The sequence below is a fragment of the Spodoptera frugiperda genome, chromosome 30 (genome assembly GCF_023101765.2).
Source record: "Spodoptera frugiperda isolate SF20-4 chromosome 30, AGI-APGP_CSIRO_Sfru_2.0, whole genome shotgun sequence".
Classification (NCBI taxonomy): domain Eukaryota; kingdom Metazoa; phylum Arthropoda; class Insecta; order Lepidoptera; family Noctuidae; genus Spodoptera; species Spodoptera frugiperda.
The window spans coordinates 11469833-11490860 of NC_064241.1; the positions used below are offsets into that span (position 1 = coordinate 11469833).

Below are 21028 nucleotides of genomic sequence, written 5' to 3' on the forward strand. Positions count from 1 at the left end.
GAGGCGTTACAAGTGCGTTGCCGGTCTTTTGAGGGTTAGGAATTTAAGGGTTGTTAGGGAATCGGGGATTGGGAAGATTGGGAAGGGGGAATTTGGCCACCGGTTTACTCACTTATTGACGCTTGCGTTGGCAAGCGTTGTTTCACGTTGGTTTTCTAAGAGGCCGTGGTATCACTGCGATCAAGCCAGCCCACACATGCCGAAGCATGGCTCTCCCACACATAATTAACAAACCTTATTATTGTTACTTGGTTAAAAATTACAGGTGACCATAAATATTCTGATTGAAATTCTGATTCTCATTGAAATTCAAGATGAAACTTTATCGCTTCCTAAACAAACAAATACTGAGTATTCCATTACCATTAACGTACTATTTATGAAATCGGTAACGACTGTCTACCACAGAAATTTATTTACTTTATTATTTATTTATTTATAAAACGTAATAAACCGCTGGTTCCAAGACAATGCCATATAATTTTACATATTATTTAACCCTAACATTTAATTTCATTACTAAAAATACCAAAATTAAAAATATTTAATATTATGACTTTTTAAAAGCAACTAGTGAATACGGTAATAATCAATACACCTTTGTATTGCTTCAATAAACCCTGGTAGGTTGTGGAACTGCTATTTTAAATATAATATATTGCCGAAATAATTTAACATGTGATTTATTCAAATAGTCAGAAGCACATTCAATATATTTCGTAAAACAAAAGAAGATCATATAAAAGTTTCCACTCTTATAAGTGGCCAGCTTAACAGCACAAATAATATAAAATATGTAACAGGAACAAATCATAATTATATACTAACTAATATACTTAAATAGGAATAAAACGATAGAGTAGAAAATTCTAACCTTTCCTTCTAATATTTTAAAGCCGGTGTATGTGTGTGTTTAGCTACTATTACAACATTATCCGAAAAACAATATAATAATATCGTATAATCTGTATTGTATAAAATGTCTAATACAAGTCACCTGCCGACGTTTTAATCCCAGCCCGCATAATGAGCACAATCGGGACCGCCTTAATTGCTAAGGCTGGTTACACACATGGCTACAAGCTGTTGAACAAAGTACTTAATAAAAATAGGCATATATTAGGAAAGAGATGTGGAATATGGTCGATTGAGATAGTAACATATTTAATCAAAATTTTGTATGATAAGTAAAGACTTAATTTATTACCGGAGGTCCAATTACTCCCTTTAAACAGAGAGGAGTGGAAGGAAAGTAGGGAGGCCTTTGCCCTGCAATGGGACGATCATGGCTGAAATCTAAATCTAACTACTCCCTTCCCAATCTTCCTAATCCCCGATTCCCCAAGAACCCAACCAAAAGGCCGATAACGCTCGTGGCGCCTTTAGTGCTTCGGGTGTCCATGGGCGGCAGCGCATGCTTACCATCAGGTAAATCGGCGGCTCACTTGCTGATCTTACCATAACAATGAATACGTACACAATCAACGGAATTGTAACAACACCATAAACGAAATTGTAAGCTCAAAACGCCGAAGTAACTAATAAAATAAGAATAAATCATTAACTTATGATCTTCCTTTTTAAAAGACTCAAAGAGACATGTAATACTATGTAAAGATTACTCCCCGGGTGCAAAGCAAATTCAATATTTAAATATACAATGTTTGTCCGAAACTGTGTCCTAGTGTACAGCAACATTATAACGCAGTAACAGTATAAGGGACGAATATTAATTAGTAACGAAAATAATTGAACGTTTATCTAAAGAATTTTAATTATTTGTGTTAAAATGTGTCACTAGTTCTACACTTTCCATGGGTGTTAAGTATAAACTTGAACTATTTATATTATATTTAATTCCAACCCACTTATCAAGCGTGAAAACACATAATAATATTATATTGTTAAACGCAAAAGTATCCCAAATAGAATCCTAGATTCTTGGGTTGGAAAACCACGTAGGTTGTCTACGTCAAGACAAGAGGTCGAAATAATTTTTCGTTTACATTTTTATGGTACAAGCCGGTAAACACACAGACGGATGACCTGATGATGATTAATAATCGCCGACACTCGAAACACTAGAGGCGTTACCAGTGCGTTACTAGCCTTTTATGGGTAAGGAATTTAAGGGTTGTTGGGGAATCAGGGATTGGGAAGGTTGGGCGTCCAGTAATCGTACCCACACTACGAAACACAACGCAACCGTTGTTTCACGTCGGTTTTCTGTGTGACCGTGGTATCGTTCCGGTCGAGCGAGGCGGCCTACTCGTGCCAAAGTATGGCTCTCCCATGATTCGTGTGGCGGAGACTGACATAAAAACTCATTTTGCTATGTTTTTCCAAGACTATTTGCGAATGACCTAAGCAAGGCCTGTACTAGTTCTATTAATTCTAAATTAAATCTATTACAATGTCAAAACTTCAATTAAAATTAACGACATACAAAACTTGCACAATGGACAGGATATTGAAGGATTGAAAGGAACATTATCATAGTCATAATCGATGAACTATGTTCAAAACTTTTTGAATGTCGACTAATGTTAACGGATTCACTTTAATAAACCTATCTGATTGGTCTAATCGTTCTTTGAAAAGCGTATGGAATACGGCGTGGCGTGCCGTCCTCTTGGGTCTGGTTGTGTCGGCGACAAGCTACTCGTGCTCGTCGTACGCTCGGGTACGGCTCTGGTCGAGCAGCAAACTATCGTTTCTCGCCATCCACAACACCACGCTTACGGTGGCACTTAATCGGCCCATATTTTTGTACTTAACCATTTTACGCGTTGTATGTCGAGACCCAATGTTTTCTATTGCATCTCATTGACTGACAGACAGACAGACAATAAGTTAATCATAAGATCAAATATGTTAATACAAGATTATTTTTTTACTTCCAGCTCATGGCAAGAGGTCCGGCAAGCCTCCAGCGTCGGCCCCTGATTGGTACCTCACCAGGCTGCTGCGACGCATGGCTGCTAATGCTGAACTGGTAAGAGAATGGAAAACCTTATTAGATACTTACCTAAAAACATCGTTTATTTTGTGTATGTTTGTTTATTAGTCTTTATTTCACATCACAACGGAATTATTTTTGTGTGGAAATAGGAAACTGGAGAGTTGAACAGGCTTATTTTTTGTTACAGCTAGAGCTTTTATTAATCTATAATGCCCAATATACTCTGCCCTTTGGCTACCAAGTCAAAACTTTTAGGTATAACAACGCCATCTATTTTCAAATTCCAGAACCACGTAAACCAGTTGACTAAGAATGACGACATCGACGCCATTTTCCAAATGAACATGCCAGACGACTCGCCCGCGGCTAACAAACTGATGTAAGTATTGCGGGGAAACTGCGTATAGATGGCGTTACGGGTCCTTTCACTTAAAAGCTTTCTTTGTTGAATATTTGCAAGTGTAACCGATTAAGGGCGCCTCAAGCTCGATTTCCGATTAACGTAGGAATTTTCTGATAACTTAGTTATAGTACAGGCACATTTCAGTTATAACAATATGTTATTAATTGGGATTAATTAAATACTACAAAGTGCACTATGCATTGTGTTAGAGGATGAAGCTATTACTTATTGCACAGCAAACTAATAGCTTAAACTACTAAAGAATAATTTAGTTTTCTTTCAAAAACCGCATGTTAGAAGTTTAACGTCGGCGAGAATTCTTTACTACCTCTAGTTGTACGTGTTTTCATAATATTACGTACACTGATACTTTCTTAACTTAAGTTGCTTAACTTTAGGGTAGAACTAATATTTGAGATCACGTAATAGGGAAGTGCCTTAACCACGAATATTGCGTTAGGAAAGATAACATTATTGTTCTTATAAGTATACATGTAACGTGTTATATATTATATAAAATACTTTAAATTTGGATTTTTCTTAATACGATTTTATATTAATTTAGAAATAAATATAACCTTTAATCTCTTAGAAGGGTAGGTAGAGGTGCATATTCCTTGTTCGGTACTCACATTTGCAAAGTTTAAAAATACCAATTAAACATTAATTTTGAGTCGACCAATAAAGTATTCGTTTTGGTAACGGTTCTCTGTTTGAGATTTTATTAAAAGTAAAATTTGTCCTTATATGCTCTTTGTATTTTCTAGGCTCAACAACGACGACGGACCTGTGGAACTGCCTTTCAGCCGAAATATGGAAGCCAAGCCTATGCTGGACGACGATCTGTTATCTAAGATGAAAATGTGGCAAATCATGGTAAGATATTTTTATATCTAGTGCCAGAGGCTCTGAATAGATACAACAGAGGCTCTGAATAGGTACAGCCAAATATAAAAACATAAAAGCATAGGGTGTACATAATTTGAATGACCTGCCAGTTAAAATTAAATGGAAATGTGACAAATTTCAGTTAAAAATTTGGTTCTCAATAACTACTATCTGCCAAATTTTATATGCACAATTTGTGTAAGACTTGACATCAAATACTTTTCTATGAGAGTAATGAAACATTTTCTTTTTCATTTCTGCATTATTTTAACTCATAATTTATATATTAACATAATTATAATTTCTAATTATAAGTTTGAAATCGCCAACCTACAGTGAGCAAGCGTGGTGATTAATGCTCAAACCTTCTCCTTGTGAGAAGAGAACTTTGATCAACGGTGGCCACTTAGAGGCTGTTGGTGATTATTCTAACAGTGTTTTTAACTTTTCGAAGAGATGCAAATTAGCTTTCAAATAATTATAACTGAAAGGGTGGATTGAAGAATTGTTTGCTTAGAATTATTAATTATCTATTATCCATCCAATATTTTATAATTATTCATGACAATTATAGATTTTAATTGGTACGTTGAAGTTGAAGTGGATTACTTCGTAGTAATTACCAGAAATATTGTTGACAAATATTATTCTAATGTATTTTGGAAGGGTGCGGTAAATCCGCAAGGGTAACTCGGATCACGCTCACAGGCAGTAGAGGAACACTGCGGTGGTTTGAGCCGGTACGAGTCTGGCACGCTGCCTCGTCGTCCCCTCGACGTGGGTCCAGCGGCCTTAGTCTGCTATTACAATTGTGTCAGAATGGTCGATCACTGAGAAGTGCGAGAGAGACGGAGCTATGAAGGTTCTATAGCTCCGTCCCTCTCGCACTTCACCATTCTGACACAATTGTAATAGCAGACTAAGACCCCAGGAGGATTTCCATTGCGTTACAAATGCTTTTTGGAAGTCTCATAGGACTTACAACTTATTTTAGACGCAATATTGAACTTAAGGATGTTTTTGCTAAATATGTATAATCATATTTATTTCTCTTTTGTTTCAGAGAGAATCGCCTGAAGAAAAGTAAATTAAATAAACAAAAATCAAATTATACCAAAGATTGACTGACGTTATTAATTTCAAAATTTGTTTTCTTATATTTATATAATTCATACTATGTATAATATTTATAATAATTAATTCAAAATATGTATTTTAATTTAATACTCTAATTTTAACGAATGTATTTAAATACGTCAATTGTAAGGTTGGGTTGCAATTGGCAAATAGTTGTATAGATTAGAATATAAGATAAAATGTGCCATTTGTAAACGTATAAGATGTTTTTATTAATCCTTTTAAAAATAACCAATTAATCACATTTCTAACTGCATAATATTCAGAGACGATTTCGCTTTTAAACTAACACCATTATTGTGTTAATACTTATTTAATATTATCTATTTATGATTTATTTTTAATTAAAATGCAAGGCACATGAAAACTAGCATTTAATTAAGTGATAAAATGAATAAAACAATATTTTAACTACGTGCAATCGTCAATAGATGTCACTAATATCAAAAATACAAAAAAACCCGTTTTAATTTACAAATTATATGTGACTGTATAATTTCTCGAAATCAATGCTTGTTATACAATACAATATGAAACCAAATTCCCTAATAAATATGTTTATCTAGTTATTTGTAAATTATAGTAGACATGCAAATGTTCATAATTGTTGGTGTTATTATATAAAATGAAACTGTAAAATATAAGGCAGATTCATCTTCGAATTATTGTCTATTATTTTGCTATCCTCTATGATTGAGATTTTTCTAAGTTTTCAAAGTATTACTATCAAATAAAATGACTTATCTACAAGATTAATCAAAGTAAAAATACAGTAATGTGATAAAAACCACATTTGCGCGGTAGCTGGGCAACTGGCTGCCATACAACGTGTCGCGGGTTCGATTCGGTTCGGTTCGGTAACTTATAAAAAAAAGTAATATGATAAAAATCACATTTTATTACATTGATAATTTGTTATTGATCCTGGCAAAACGACTTACACTCTTTGTTTCTATGTTCTCGCCTGATGGTAAGTGATGATGCGGCCTACGGTGGAGCACGTCTGCCCATAAGCAACCTATTCACTAAGGCTTTGAAGACACCCAGGTCACTCTTAAATAGCGCTACAATTACAACTGTACACAAACACATAAACTGTCTTAAGATGTTCTGAATAATCACTCCATAATTACGTTAGCCACAATATGCACTCCTCGTATTGACCATTTACAAAATACAGGTTTAATGATTTAATTTCCAAAACTCAAAAAGTGCTATCAATTACGGCCCATCTAAAAATTGCTCTTGTAATAACCCTCTACTTTATTTCGTACAATACAAACTATATGTATGTATGTTTGTACAAATGTAAGTTTGCACTAAAAGCATTGTCGGGTCAGTCTCGGCGGGATTCAGGTAAGTATAATTGTGCCTACTTTCAAAATTTTCTGTGGGACAAGATTAAGTAGTGGACAACATATTTTGTGTTTTAAAAATAAAAAGTGCTTATCATACTGAGATTTTTTAAAACACAGAACATGGCATCTATTTTGTATTCGAAAATTCCATTTTCAAACCGTTTTTGAGCAGACAGCCTGTCCCACAAGAAAAATAGTTTGAAAAATGACAATCGGTTCCTAAACCTTCTTTTATCAGACAGCCTATTATAAAAAAATATATATTGACAAGTGACAAATAGGGTATTTTTAAATTTGTATTTGTATAGTAAAGCAACTGGTAACCCTTCTAGAAACACATATGAAAAACAGGACTGATGTCCTAGTAAAAGCACCGAGTTCTGAAATATTTACCGCTGTCGGCTTATACTCTACACCGTAGTTAAACACGCCATAAACAGACAGAAACAAACCTATTTAGTACAACAATGATGATAGCCCTTTCAGTATTTGCAGGCCTGTTGCATTTATTCTCATTTGCTAAATTAAGTATTACTGTAAACGTATCATGTAGTTTGTTATATTAATATCTTTCTTATGGTAACTCTCACTGACTGCCCAGTGAAACTGCTGAGCAAGAGGTTTTGAAAATCTGAATAAATTATTTCAAAGACCAAGTCAAAATTCATTAATTCAAATAATCAACCAATTATGGGTTGATCCATACTTAGATACTTTTGTAATATCAACAAATAAAGAAATAAATATGTAATAGTCTGTCAGTCTGTTCGTCAATGAAGCTAGGAACTCGTTCCAAAGACTATGACTGAAACTGTCCCAAGTATATAATAAGCCCATCCTATGTTACTTAGGATTTCACTGCTCTACCTACACCTTCAAGGTACACTTAGTGAAGTTATGTTATAATAAGTTTTTATTTAAACTTACATTATTTATTTTATATTTACTCGTACATAATCTTACATACTTGGTATCACAAGAATCTGTACCCTTCCGTTGAAATCACAAAAACTTGCGTTAACTTTAGGGTAATATTAAAACTATTTTCCGATAGTCCCTAGACACATGAAGTTATTGCCTCTTTCTTGAAACATAAGTTGGTGGGTAAAGCGATTACTGAACTGAATCAATTTAAAAGTAAAACCAAAATAAGTGTGGAAGAGCCATACTTCGCCACGAATGGGCCGGCTCGACCGGAGTGATACCACGGCCTCACAGAAAACCGACGTGAAACAACGCTTGCGTTGTGCTTCGTTGTGTGTTGTGGTTACAGAGGCTAAATTACTTCCTTTTTTTAGAAGTGCATTGCCGGCCTTTTGGGAGTTAGGAATTAGGTTGTTGGGGAATCGTGGATTGGGAAGAGGGAAATTGGACCTCCGGCAACCTCACTCACACAGGAAAACACAACGTAAGCGTTGTTTCACGTCGGTTTTCGGTAAGGCCGTGGTATCACTCCGGTCGAGCCGGCCCATTCGTGCCGAAGCATGGCTCTCCCACACTTAAATTCTCATTTCTCTCCTAGCGTCTAGTTTCCGTAAATAACAGTGCGTTATATTTTCATAATAGTACATTTATCTTGCATTCTTGTGTCGACAGTTATTTGTGATCAAGTGGTGGGCAGGCTACAGGCCATTTCTCTAGCTGGCTATTTCTTTAAGTGAGTGGACAATAGGTAAGAGGACAATATGAGTGTTTCTTAAAATACGTTTGGATGTAAGTTTTTAATAGTCGTAAGTACGAATGCCGAGAAAGAGGTTTCGAGTTTGATTCATGACTTGGACTTCATTAAGTACTTTTGAGGTGTTTTTAACGAGTTTCGATTTTCAACTTGAGTTTTATAACTATGAAGTGAAATGGAAATTTATTGGAATTTTAATTCTCAAAAAATAATATTATACGCACTACAAACAACTTGTACAAAATGTTACATTGTACATATTATGCACTCCTACCTACCCCTTCGGAGATCAATAAGGCGTGATGTAACGTATTTCCAATTTAATTACAACTCAGTACATTCCCTGACTAGTCTAAGTACAACGATAGAGGGCTGTATAAAAAACAAAACAATTAAAGCATCCTTTTTCCATCGCCGCCTCACTGCACCGACCGTAGCGACATCTCTATTTTAATTCCGTTAATTGGTGGTAAACAACTCCCGAGTGTTTGTTCTCAATGAGTTGTTGATTGAAATTCATTTCTCGGTTTCTTTATTACAATAGAATAAGAATTTTCTGATGGTGAGACCGATTTAAATTAAGTTTGCTTTAGTTTTGAAATCGTTGCTACATATTATTCACATACTAATATTACAAATGCTTATTAATGATTTATGAATGATAAAGCCTTACCAAAGGGTTTTTCAAATGCCCCCGCATTTCGGCTATAATCATAATAATAGAATAATATAATTATATACAATACCTACTGCTTTAAATAAGTAGCCAAGTTGTAGATAATAGGCCATTATCCAAAACTTGGCTTAACTTTAATTCCATTCACTTATTAATCTTATATTTCGAACCACAGAATTCAATCTGAGACATTTTCGTCTACAAATAACGATACAACGACATATTAGCTGAAAAAAATAGGTGACATGCTCTCAGCTAAAAATCGGTGTAAATCCACACTTGTAGTGAGACCCAAATCTTCGCTTTCCTAAGTCAAAGTCAAAATTAAGATTATATATATTTATGCTTTGCCCACATTAATAAAAATAAAAAAAAACGGAATAAAACCCACACTTGCATTGTTCCTTTCGCCCAAATTCTGAGTGCAAGACCCAATTTCTCGCATCTTTCATAAATCAAAGTCAATGTACTGCTGAACATAGGCTTTTTCTGTCAGATGATTGTCCCCCCAAATCTGTACCATTGTTTGTTTGTTTGTTTAAAATATTCTCCTGAACATAGGGTTTCAGATGAGTGCATTTTTCAGATAGCTATACCTATAAATTGGAACGCGACTTGCAGCCAAGAGACCCTGCCACCCCATATGATAAAAAAAATCGCTCAACAAAAATGAGAATGAATTAGTAGCGAGGTGCAGCTACCTACATCGATAGACACATCGATAGATGCAAGACTCTCGTGTAGCATCGCAACGACACACTCGTACGATTTGAATTGCAGAACACGACCGTTCGATCCAACCGCTCAGTTGCAACGAAGATGTAAAATTCTTTTCAATTTAAACCTTAACTTTTATTCGATTTTAAATTATTAAAATATGTTTTTCTACTAATGGTCACTAACAATAAACTATTGATTAGAAACTTCCATGACTGCTGGGATTTCTATAATTAATCGTAAAATCGCCTCAGTTAATCCATAGTAGGTATAGTATGGCGCTTGCAACATGTGCCAAAATATCTGTCATTTTGGAAACAGATTCATCGAAGTGAATCAAAAACTGATGGTAAATATCCCGTCATATTTAGTTCTAAATACAAATATTGATCAGACATTTTATTCGATTTTTTAAATTACGATTTTTACAGCCTAAAAAAGCCATTGATCTCCTTTGAAAACTAGCTATTCAAATGGATTTATGATGGATCAAAGCTTTTGGTCTTAATTATAACTTAACTAATAGCAAATTTGGCCACGTTTTTTAAGATATCCAGAACAGGTGATTTGTTGCGCCTTATCAAATATTAATTTATCTCACGTACAGTTTTTACAAACCTTCCGTGGCCTTTTACATATAAAAAGTTCAAGCCAACTAAATTTGCCAAATCGATAGTCTAATGCCGTTCTCGAGATTTGAATTAGATAAGACTAACGAACAGCAATTCTTTTGATTTTTAACTTTTAACGATTATAACACTAAATTGATTGAAAACTATATCAATGGATTTCGATACAAAGCGTTCTTTTATAACTTACTAGCTGACCCGGCAAACTTCGTACCGCCTCAAATATTAATTTTCTCACTTTTTTAAACCTTCCGTGGACTTTTACAAATAAAATTCAAGCCAAAAATTTGCCAAATCGGTCTAGCCGTTCTCGAGTTTTAGTGAGACTAACGAACAGCAATTGATTTTTATATATTGATATTATTATAGTAGTCACGATAGATGTGTAGTGAAGATATTGACTAGCGTTCCCTTGGAATAAAAGTGCCCTATCTATCTACCCCTGTTCCTATCAGATGTTTAGAAATTTTCAGCCATTTTGACGCGATTGAGTAACAAACATACACACAAACTCACAAACATTAGCATTTATAATATTAGTAAGATTTTACGAACATACGGCACATGAATCTATTCAAAAACAGTTTATCATGACCTCGCATTGTACGTTCTTTCCATACATCCAACAGTCAGTTTATACTAGTTATTCATAGCTTGTTGTGAATTTTCATATCTTCTCTAAACATCAACATTTATTTGAAAAGTCAACATCAATCAGCCCCAAAATTGTTCCATAAACGACCTTCATGACATGGGACAAATAACAAACAGGAGATAAAGTCCCACCATCACTTCAGCTGAGCCTCAAGAGGATAGCAGGCGTGATAATACATATCTAACAATCCCATCAACTTCTAACGATACACATGGGATTATACATAGACCTTATCCTACTGATATTATAAATGTGAAAGTTTGTTAGTATGTTTGTATGGATGGTAAGTAACTAAAATTAACTAAAAATCACGCATCATAAATTAATGGAGAAAAGTTCTACTAGTTTCGAGCCGCGTCTGCGCACGACCCCCTCTGTGACTCGAAACTAGTAGCGTTTTTCCCTATTAATTTACGTGAGTTAACCGTGATTATTAGTATGTCTCAAGATAGTATGTCATTATTTCACCTAAAACTACTTAACGGATCTGAATGATATAACCATAAATTATAGGCCAAAATTAGGAGGTCCAATTACAATTATTCCCTCCCCAATTTCCTCAATCCCCCAAAATCCCAACAATCCTGAAATTCCTAACGCCCAAAGGCCGGAAACGCACTTGTGATGCCTTTGATGTTTTGTATGTCCATAGGCGGCACCAATTACTTACCACCAGGTGATCCGTCTGCTTGTGGCTACTTTTATCCCAATAACGCAGATAAAGCCGCTGGCAACAGCTGTTACCTATTAGAAATGAGAAAAAATTACTTACTTACTTCGTTACTCTTTCACGCAAAAACCACCAAACGGATTTAGACGATATCTGGACACACAGACATATCATAATCCAGAATTGTACATAGGGTACTTTTTAACCTGGTAACACGAGCAAAACCGCGAGTACAAACTAATATTATATTTATTTTACCGTAAGCTAGGCACATCTAGTGCGCATTAATCACAGCGGTGTTCCGTCCACTTGAACAAATTGAATTTTTCATGTGTCCCTAGATTACCCACCTCCTAAACGAGTGCTGGATGAAAGGTATCATTTGATGGCAATTTTCCAATAGATTATTGCAATAAAATCTTCGTTTTTGCATTCTATGGGAAAGGTAATTTATAGAATGTGTCAATGGATTTTAATGTAGCTAGATTTAAGTATGATTTTTTGTAAAGACGTTATATTTATCTGTACCCTTAGTACGATTTTGATTTACGTTTAAAGTAATCGTAATGAGAGTGCGTTCGACGGTCTGATTGGTAGGTTTATTCGAGCCGGCTAATTATATGATGTGTTATGATTTTATTTCAAACTTTAATTTAAAGAGAGACAGGTAAATTATTGACTTGATTAAGTGTAAGTATTTTCGATTGAGGCAGAGGTACGAATGGTCTGTATTATTGTATTTCTACAAATAGATAAGTTTTGCTTGGTTATAAAATAATAATGATGATAATTTTCTTTGAATTTTATCGAATTAATTTGTTAGTATATTTTGTGATATAGTTTAAAATGAAATCAAATTATACATTTCGATTCCTCTTACTTATTCCATTCCTTCTTATAAAAAACTTATAAAATACAAAATCAATACATCTTTTTCTTAATATTTTTCAAAAAATCCCAAAACAACAAATAAAATTCCCCTATTTTCTAAGTTACCCAGCGCACAAAGTACCAGGGTGACATAAGAACGAGGTAGTCGTATCGTTAGCGAGCTCATTTCCTTATTCAGTCGAGTAACAGTCTCGGCGTAAACACCGGAAAATGTAGCGAGCTAGCGAACAGCCCACATATGGATGCCGTACATACATAATTGGAAACTGACATTGGATATGTGAACGTTTTAAAATAGAGGATTTTTAGTAGTAAAAGGACTTTTATGAGTGGTGAAGTGCGCCTTCTACATACATAGCCTCACGGTCTGTCTCTCTGAATGGGAGTAAGCAGAGACTATGTTTAGGGAACAGGGAGTAAAATTTCACTAAGAAAAGGATATGGATGGTCTATGGAACGCCTATAGCTACAGATCTTACATAATATGTAGCTCTTTCGTTTCATCAACAGCCTCTAGTACAGCTTATAATAATAAATATTATTACCTACACCATAATATTTAATTTTTTTCAGTTGTGGTTTTTTCTTTCATACCTTTTTATTCCCACAAAAGACCGGCAACGTACTTCTAACTCCTCTGGTATTGCGGATGTACTATCCATGTGTGATTGATTACCATCAGGTCCTTCGACTCGTTTGCCGCCCTACTTATCTCATAAAAAAATGTCTGCTGAGATTAAATTATCTGAATGTAAAATTAAATTTCTAAACAACTTAATTAATAATTCGGTTGGTTAAAATGGTAGAAAATATAGGACTGGTGTAATCTGTTTTAATTTAGAAAGAACATTAATACATATTCTTGTACACCTGTCCTGTTAATATATTGTTACTCTTTCCTTTTATATTCCTATGGGAAAACCTAACAAAGAAACATTAGGACCTATCACACAAAATTACGTATGACGTGCGTAAATAATGTTAATACTAGCTTCTGCTAGCGACTTCGCCCGCGTTCCCGTGGGATAAAAAGGAGCCTATGTGTTATTCCTGACTATAATCTACCTCTGTTCCAAATTTCATCTCGATCCCTTTACCCATTTGGACGTGATTAATTGACAAACACACAATCTGACAAAAACTCAAAACTCATGCTAAGAGTAATATCAGTTATCATTGGCCCAATATAAATTTTAGTATATTATGTTAAATAATACACAAAAAGTATACTACATAAAGCATACATTTAAATGAATAATTGTTGTCTCATTCACACAAAAAACCGCACGACTACCGTCGGTTTGTCTGTCTTCACCCTAACTTCACATTTCACAAGTAAACTGCAGTCACGTATACCTCATAATTAAAACTACAGTTACTACAGCAACTATTTTCAGTTTAACACGTCTTTAACAAGTGTTCCGCGAAGTTTAATTTAGTGTTTTTACTATTGTCTACACGTTTCAGTGCTAAATGTAAGACTTATGTTCCCCAAAGGGTAAATGTGAACTGTTTCACTGACATAGTAAAAGCTACAAGCTTAACTTTCTTTTCTTACAAGTTTTGCAAGAAAACCCCGTTTTACTTTAAAAAAAATCCTTGTTCCACCCTAGACTCTTCTTCTGGATCGTGAAGTGACGTGAAGGAGACGGCATCCCAGTTCCCCTCGCTACGCACCATGACCTGAACCAATGCCAAAAGCGAGGGGTCGCCGTCACCGACCACATCCCTGAGGACACGGCGGTCTTCGCAGTAGGGCCTAGACGCCTAGACTCCACTTGTACGCATTCAAAGAGGCAGTCACATACAAAATATAGTATTTTATAGATAAGGGTGTAAATCCAACGATCGAAAAATCTTTTATAAACCCGTAAAAACCCTGAAACCACAACAGCACACCGTTTCAGCACCCCTAACATGATCGAGGATATTTGACAGCGCGTCTCATAAAGTCCATTTTAAAATGAAATTTTATATGCACACGAGTGACACGGGGTATGAATAGAACTATTGATATTTTAGAAGGATATTGGAGATAAGGTCGATTCACTTGCACCTTTTTGTAAGGGAAGAAAATAAACGATCTGATTTTAAGGCGAAAGATATTCTTGTTGGGAAGTTATTTTGATTTAAAGTGGGTTTTACTGTATACTCTACATACTTCAAAATTTGTGCTATAAATCCTAGATGAAAACAGTTAACATTTATTAATTTAAAACACCCAGGATTCTAAACTAAACTTCTAGGATTTAAATAGTGGGTCCGCCCGCGTCTTAAAGAGCCATCAGACCACCAAAGATGGGGCCCACTAGGGCTGATGCCTGATCCGGTGCACTAGCTGGTTTACCGCGGTTCCGCTCCGGGTCAAAAAGCCGAAGAAGGTACAGTACTGTTTTAGTCTGTAAGTGTCTTCATCTTGTCATTAGATGATTTGGTTCGCTCAAAAAAAGAGATTCAGATAGTAAAAAATAGTATATTTAAATTTTAAACAACATTTTATTCAATGTTTACAATGTAGTCTCAATAATGTAGTTTCCCTAATATAAATGGGTTTTTAAATCTATTTTTATTTCAACAAAGTAACGCGTACATCTCTGCCGGTGACGACTATTCAGTAATATGTAACTTTTAATTGCTAACACAAGCGAGTTGAGTCTTGGATTGTACAAATCTGGATGTTCTTTTAATTTTAGCAAGCGTTAAAGTTAATTTTATAATGGTTTTATTTAGCTTGACCTCCATCTCGACGTCCTCTCGATCTAGTGTTTGATACACATTCTTAATCTTGATGATTATACAATAACCTTTAAAAAACAGTTAAACATAACAAATAGGTATTATTTGTTTAACGTTTTAATTTGAGTCAATAAGTCTATTTTTTATGATATATGTAAACCAGTAAACAAACAGATGGATCACCTAATCGTAAACAATTGCCGCCACCAATGGACACCCGAAACACCAGAGACATTACAAGTGGGACGCTGGCCATTTGAGGGATAAAAATTTAAGAGTTCTTGGGGGATTGAGAAGATTGGGAAGGGGGTAATTGGGCAAGTCTATTTAAAAATGTATAAGTAAATTTCAGGAGAATATTAAACTTCAATATTGTGTTTACTATCTTTTTTAACTTTAAAAAATTTAGTTACACAAACCAAGTTCATGACAATATGCCCCCCCCCCATTCAAGGCTAATATAAACCAAAAAAGAATATTCTTTATTAGATTAAAAAAATCTTTGGAACAAAAGCCCACCAGCATAGCATAAAAATGTTCTATTTATTTGGAAGTGAAGCCCAATCTCTGCCAATAAATTACTGGAACAATCGCAGTAGCTATATATTAGCTTAGTCTTACTTAAGCTGGGTTTCCTTATTGTCCTCAAGTTGTCGTCCTGGCTGTTGTATGTTTGCTATATTGTTATTTATCTTTAATTCTGGTTTTGTTAATTTCATAAAATATATATTTCTCATGAACGTCAGTCGGTTAGTGTAAAAACGTAAGATTCTTTATTTTATTTTTTTGTTATTCAATCTTAACCTGCTCTAAGAGATTAAAACTGAAACTGAAATCTGTTCTCACATAGTTAAAGCAATCGAAACAATGTAAATAAGAATTGTATTGTGAATCTGATTGAAACAGATTAACCTATGAAGTTCCTTGCTCGTTCTTCTTCATAATCTACACTTTGGAACGAGCAAATGGCTTCACATGAGGACTGACCAACAGACAGACATTGTTAATATATTTGCTTTGACGTTCAAAAGTGCCTTTCCAGTCTGTTTAAACCAAATAATGTTGACTTTGACTTTTGACAGATATCTCTAAGAATTCATATCCACAATTTACAAATCTAAGCGACTCGTCTACGAAATAAATTCACATTCTCGCACGTTCAGTAAAGGTACCACGGCGGAGTTTGTTTCCAAACATTTATTTGTGTATTGTATTGTTATAATTTCTACATTTTCTTAACATACAAACATCATAATTAATGTTTCATATTCTTAGATACAGAGAAGTTGCGTTTTCTTTGAATTACGGTGCTTTTCCACTAAAGATGTGCTATGCTACGTTGCTGTGGATGCGTTTGGCTTCCACCAATCATATTTATTGGTACACATAGCTTAGCACTAGTGGAAACGGACCCAGCTAAGCTGTGTTTTTTATATGGAAAGATGTGTGCTATGGATTTCTACTATCGATACATCGCATACTCGAGCTATTATATAGCTCAGTACCAAAGGAAACTGTCACACAGTTTCACAGCTTAGCTATTACATCTTCGTAGAATAGCTTCATAGCACATCTTTAGTGGAAAAGCACCCTTTAACTTTGGAACTTTGACTTAGACAATAATATCTGTTCAATAATAGAATACCTATTATGCTTGAATCTAATTGTATTTCAAACTAAGTTTTTGTAGCAAATGTCTGACAGAAAAACGAAAATTAAAAAAATAGGTAAGTACTGAAAATTGATAACAGAAGTGCGAGTTATTGTAGATTTACTATGCCAGACTCCGTGCTACTACTGAAAATTTTCGAAAAACTAAAAGAATCTCAACAATACTGTGACCGACCTGGCAATCGAACCCGAGACCTTCTTCTTATTACGGCACTTTTTATTAGCAAGTCAAAAAATAATTTAACATTATTTAAAGCAGTTAGAGAAACAGCAAGATGTCGCCCGTATCTACACTACAACATCTCAAAACAATGTTAAGTCCTTCACAAGAAATTCAACAATAATTCAATTGATTTGATTACCCACAGAATTTGTTAAATTAATTGAAATCCAAACTATTTACCAACACTCGTAGCTAATCAGTTACTGAAACCACTGAACGCAAGTTTTGATAAGCATTCTTAGAAGGACCGCATATTGTTCTGATATCTATTGAAGTACATATAATAAATACATTGGTACATACGCTTTATTTATTTTGAATAATAGTATTGTATATGCTAGCTTTTACACTCAACTTCACCCGTCTAAAAGATATCTTATATCCTTTACCGTGCTCACAATTTTTATTATTTTATTTTATATTTACGAAGTATTATTGGGCTTTTTTCGGCATTTCGAAAATTTCTCAGTAGTAGCACGGAGTCTGGAAATGTGCCCGGTATATGGCAATAGGCTCACCACCTATTACATGGGACTTACAACATAAAATGTGAAAAGTGGGTGTACATAGTGGCATTACGTGCCATAATGTGCACCTCTGCCTACCCCTTCAGGCATTAAAGGCGTGACGATATGTTTATTTTATTTTTAGCCGTGTTCATCCCACTGCTTGGCAAAAGTCTCCCTACCCTCCTTCCACGCCTCTCTGTGCAGAGCTTTCTGTGGCCAATCCTTATCGTAGGTGTCAAGTTCGTTTCGCCATCTCCTTCTGGGCCTGCCGCGACGTCTGTTGACGTTGACTCTACTCAGTAATGAGTTTTGTCCACAGCTCGTCCGACATGCGGCAGACTTGACCAGTTCAATTTGAAAAGGAAAATGTTATCATGTTTATCAATAAATATAACAAACAATGTAATAATCACTCTATTTTTGCATTTATAGTATCTGTTGAGATCTTTAACTGATGACGTCTTGATGATGATTCAGAATGTTTCAAACTTCGGAATGTTCTCGGTATAACACGTGGGCGTTTTACACGTGGAAGATGGGCGCTGGTCACTTACATTCAGATTATTCATCTTCTCCCTTTTCTATAAAAACAAGAAAATCAAAGAAAAAACAATATGTGTGTCAAATATAAATTGTAGTTTTAAGTGTGCGCCATGCTTAATGCGGCACGAATGGGCTAGCTCGACGGGCGTAATACCATGGCGTTACAGGAAACCGATGTGAAACAACGCTTGCGTTGTGTGAGTGAGATTACTGGAGGCCCAATTACCTCTCTTCCTAATCTTCCCAGTCCCCGATTTCCCAACAACCCATAGATTCTAAACCCCCAAAAGGCTGGCAACGTAGCTCTTTGGTCACCTCACACAACTCTAATCCATAATTACTTATGAAAGTCCAACACCATAAAATCGGATATAATCCCAAATCCCACGGTGTGACGTCCCACCCGTTTCTTTCTATTTACTTTATGAATTAAAACCTAATTAAAAGTTTTATAATTGGTGACGTGAAACAAACATATCATACTTTGGAGGTGACATTTTGACATGCATTGTGTTAGCTTTGGGATTTTTAAATGGATTTTGTTATATTAAGCTGATGCTGATGCCGAAACGCAGGAAAATCACCCACTTTTAGCAATATTTACTTGTAATATTGTACTTTTAACATTTTAGTTTTCACTTTTTAAAGAACTATGAACCTGTTACGGTAGTAGAGCCTAGCTGCTTTATGTAACATGAATGGGACAATTTTATTAAGCCAGAGAAATACTATCCTGTCAACGATCAACAACGTGAAGCGATAACGTAGTGGCTGCCAGTCTTTCGTCTAGAAAAAATTGTTTCTGGTCTAGAGGTACACAGTCCGCTGTTTGCACAATCGTTTAGGAGATTCTTCCATCATTTAGGGCGTTCTCTCCTAGAAATGATGACTTAAGCTATGAATACACTAGAGGATAAATGTCCTGCGACACATCAACATCAACGTTGGATGAAGAATCGCGACGTTGCCGGACTTTGGTCGACATGTCGCACGTTGTCGCTATACACGAATATATCAGGCAAAATCCGCCTTTCTTGACATGTCGTGGGACATTTGCCCTCAAGTGTATCCTAGGCTTTAGTGAAACTATTTTCTCCATAGTTTGCAACTTACTTGTGAAACCTGCGATGTTACAAATGTACTTAGGCTATTAGGAATCATACTTAGATATTTCTATAATCCTGATCTATAGAGTCTTTGCACGTAGCATTTTACTTAACAAAGAACTTAATCCTAAAGAGAAGGATCACATGTTAAGCGTTCATTCAGCAAAATATCGTAATGTATTATGTTTTATACCGAACATTAAGTTAAGTACGACTATTGTTACTTAGATACACTCCATACTTAAGCTACTTTTATGCTTAATCTTTACTTATTCTCCTCTTAAATCCTTATCATTACTGATGGTAATGTGAATCATTACCGGTTATGTAAGGAGATATATGTTTTTGGTTTTATTATGCTTTTTAGTAGATACGTAGATTCGTTGTATATACGTAATATAGAAGTATGTACCTAGGCTTACGATTCTACTGAACTTTAGACAACCTAAGAGCGAGCACCTATATAGCTTCAGCTTCATTGATGGGCAGACTGATGGACAATTCCATTTTGATGTTACAAAAGTGCATGTACCTATATGTATTTTATTATTTACACTAATTACACTAATATTATATTATAAATACAAATGTTTGTTTGTAACTCTATCACGTCAAAATGGCTGAAGGGATCGGGATGAAATTTGGAATAGAGGCAGGTTATGGTGTGGAATAACACATAGGGCAATTTTTATCCCTCGGGACCACAAACGAAGTCGCTGGCATAAGCTAGTATCATAAATGTGAAAGTTTAGTTGTTTGAGTGTTTGTCTGTCAATCAATCCTGATCAAATCATACCTGACGAAACCACTGAACGGATTTTGATAAAATTTGGTATAGAGACAGGGTAAGAACTGACTTAAGTGATAGGGCTTTTTATTTCACTGGAACGCGTGCGAAGATGCTGGCAGAAATTTCTTTAAGACTCAAATAGGCTCACCCCCTATTACATGGGACTTATAAAACAAGTGGAAAAAAGTGGGTGTACATTATATGTTATGCATTACATGCCGTAATGTGCACCTCTGTCTACCTCTTCGGGAATAAAAGGTGTGACAATATTTTAAGATACTTAAACATATTTATAATGTACACCTTTACTAATCTAGTACATAGGTATTTTAAAACTTTACCATTCCAGTGTGGGAGAGCCATGCTTCCCAATCTTCCCAATCACTGATTCCCCAGCAACTGTTAAATTCCTAACCCCCAAAAGGTCGGCAACGCCAACGCAACTGGTGTTTTGGGTGTCCATGAGCAAAGGCGATTATTTACCATCAGGTGATCTGTCTTTTAGTTTACCGGCTTATACCATCATTCCTATTCTGCAGTACATTGTAAAAATCCTTCCTCAGCAACACCCTTTAACCTGACGAAATATTTTTCTAATTTAGTAGGTAAATGTATGCCATAGAAGGTAAGTGGCTGTTCATCAAATCTCGAGAGTTTCACATAAAAGGGTGCAAAGTGGGGGTTTTGTATCTCTTATGGTATATTATATGGTTGCCATTATATGTAGGATGTGAGTGTTTTTATTTTAGGTTACTATTATTTAAGAAAGTGTTTTGTTTAAGCTTA

At 35.2% G+C, this 21028-nt stretch overlaps 1 protein-coding gene across 2 annotated transcripts in view; it reads left to right on the plus strand.

Moving 5' to 3' along the window:
* The window catches only part of LOC118269812 (neuropeptide CCHamide-1), a 29830-nt gene extending 24238 nt beyond the window's left edge, over window positions 1-5592 (plus strand). For both annotated transcript variants that reach the window (XM_035585131.2, XM_035585133.2), the window contains 4 exons: window positions 2904-2995; window positions 3250-3341; window positions 4133-4241; window positions 5317-5592. In XM_035585131.2, coding sequence (XP_035441024.2) covers window positions 2904-2995; window positions 3250-3341; window positions 4133-4241; window positions 5317-5340 — 317 coding nt within the window. In that variant the 3' untranslated portion in view covers window positions 5341-5592. The remainder of the gene's footprint in view (window positions 1-2903; window positions 2996-3249; window positions 3342-4132; window positions 4242-5316) is intronic.
* The last annotated feature ends 15436 nt before the right edge of the window (window positions 5593-21028 follow it).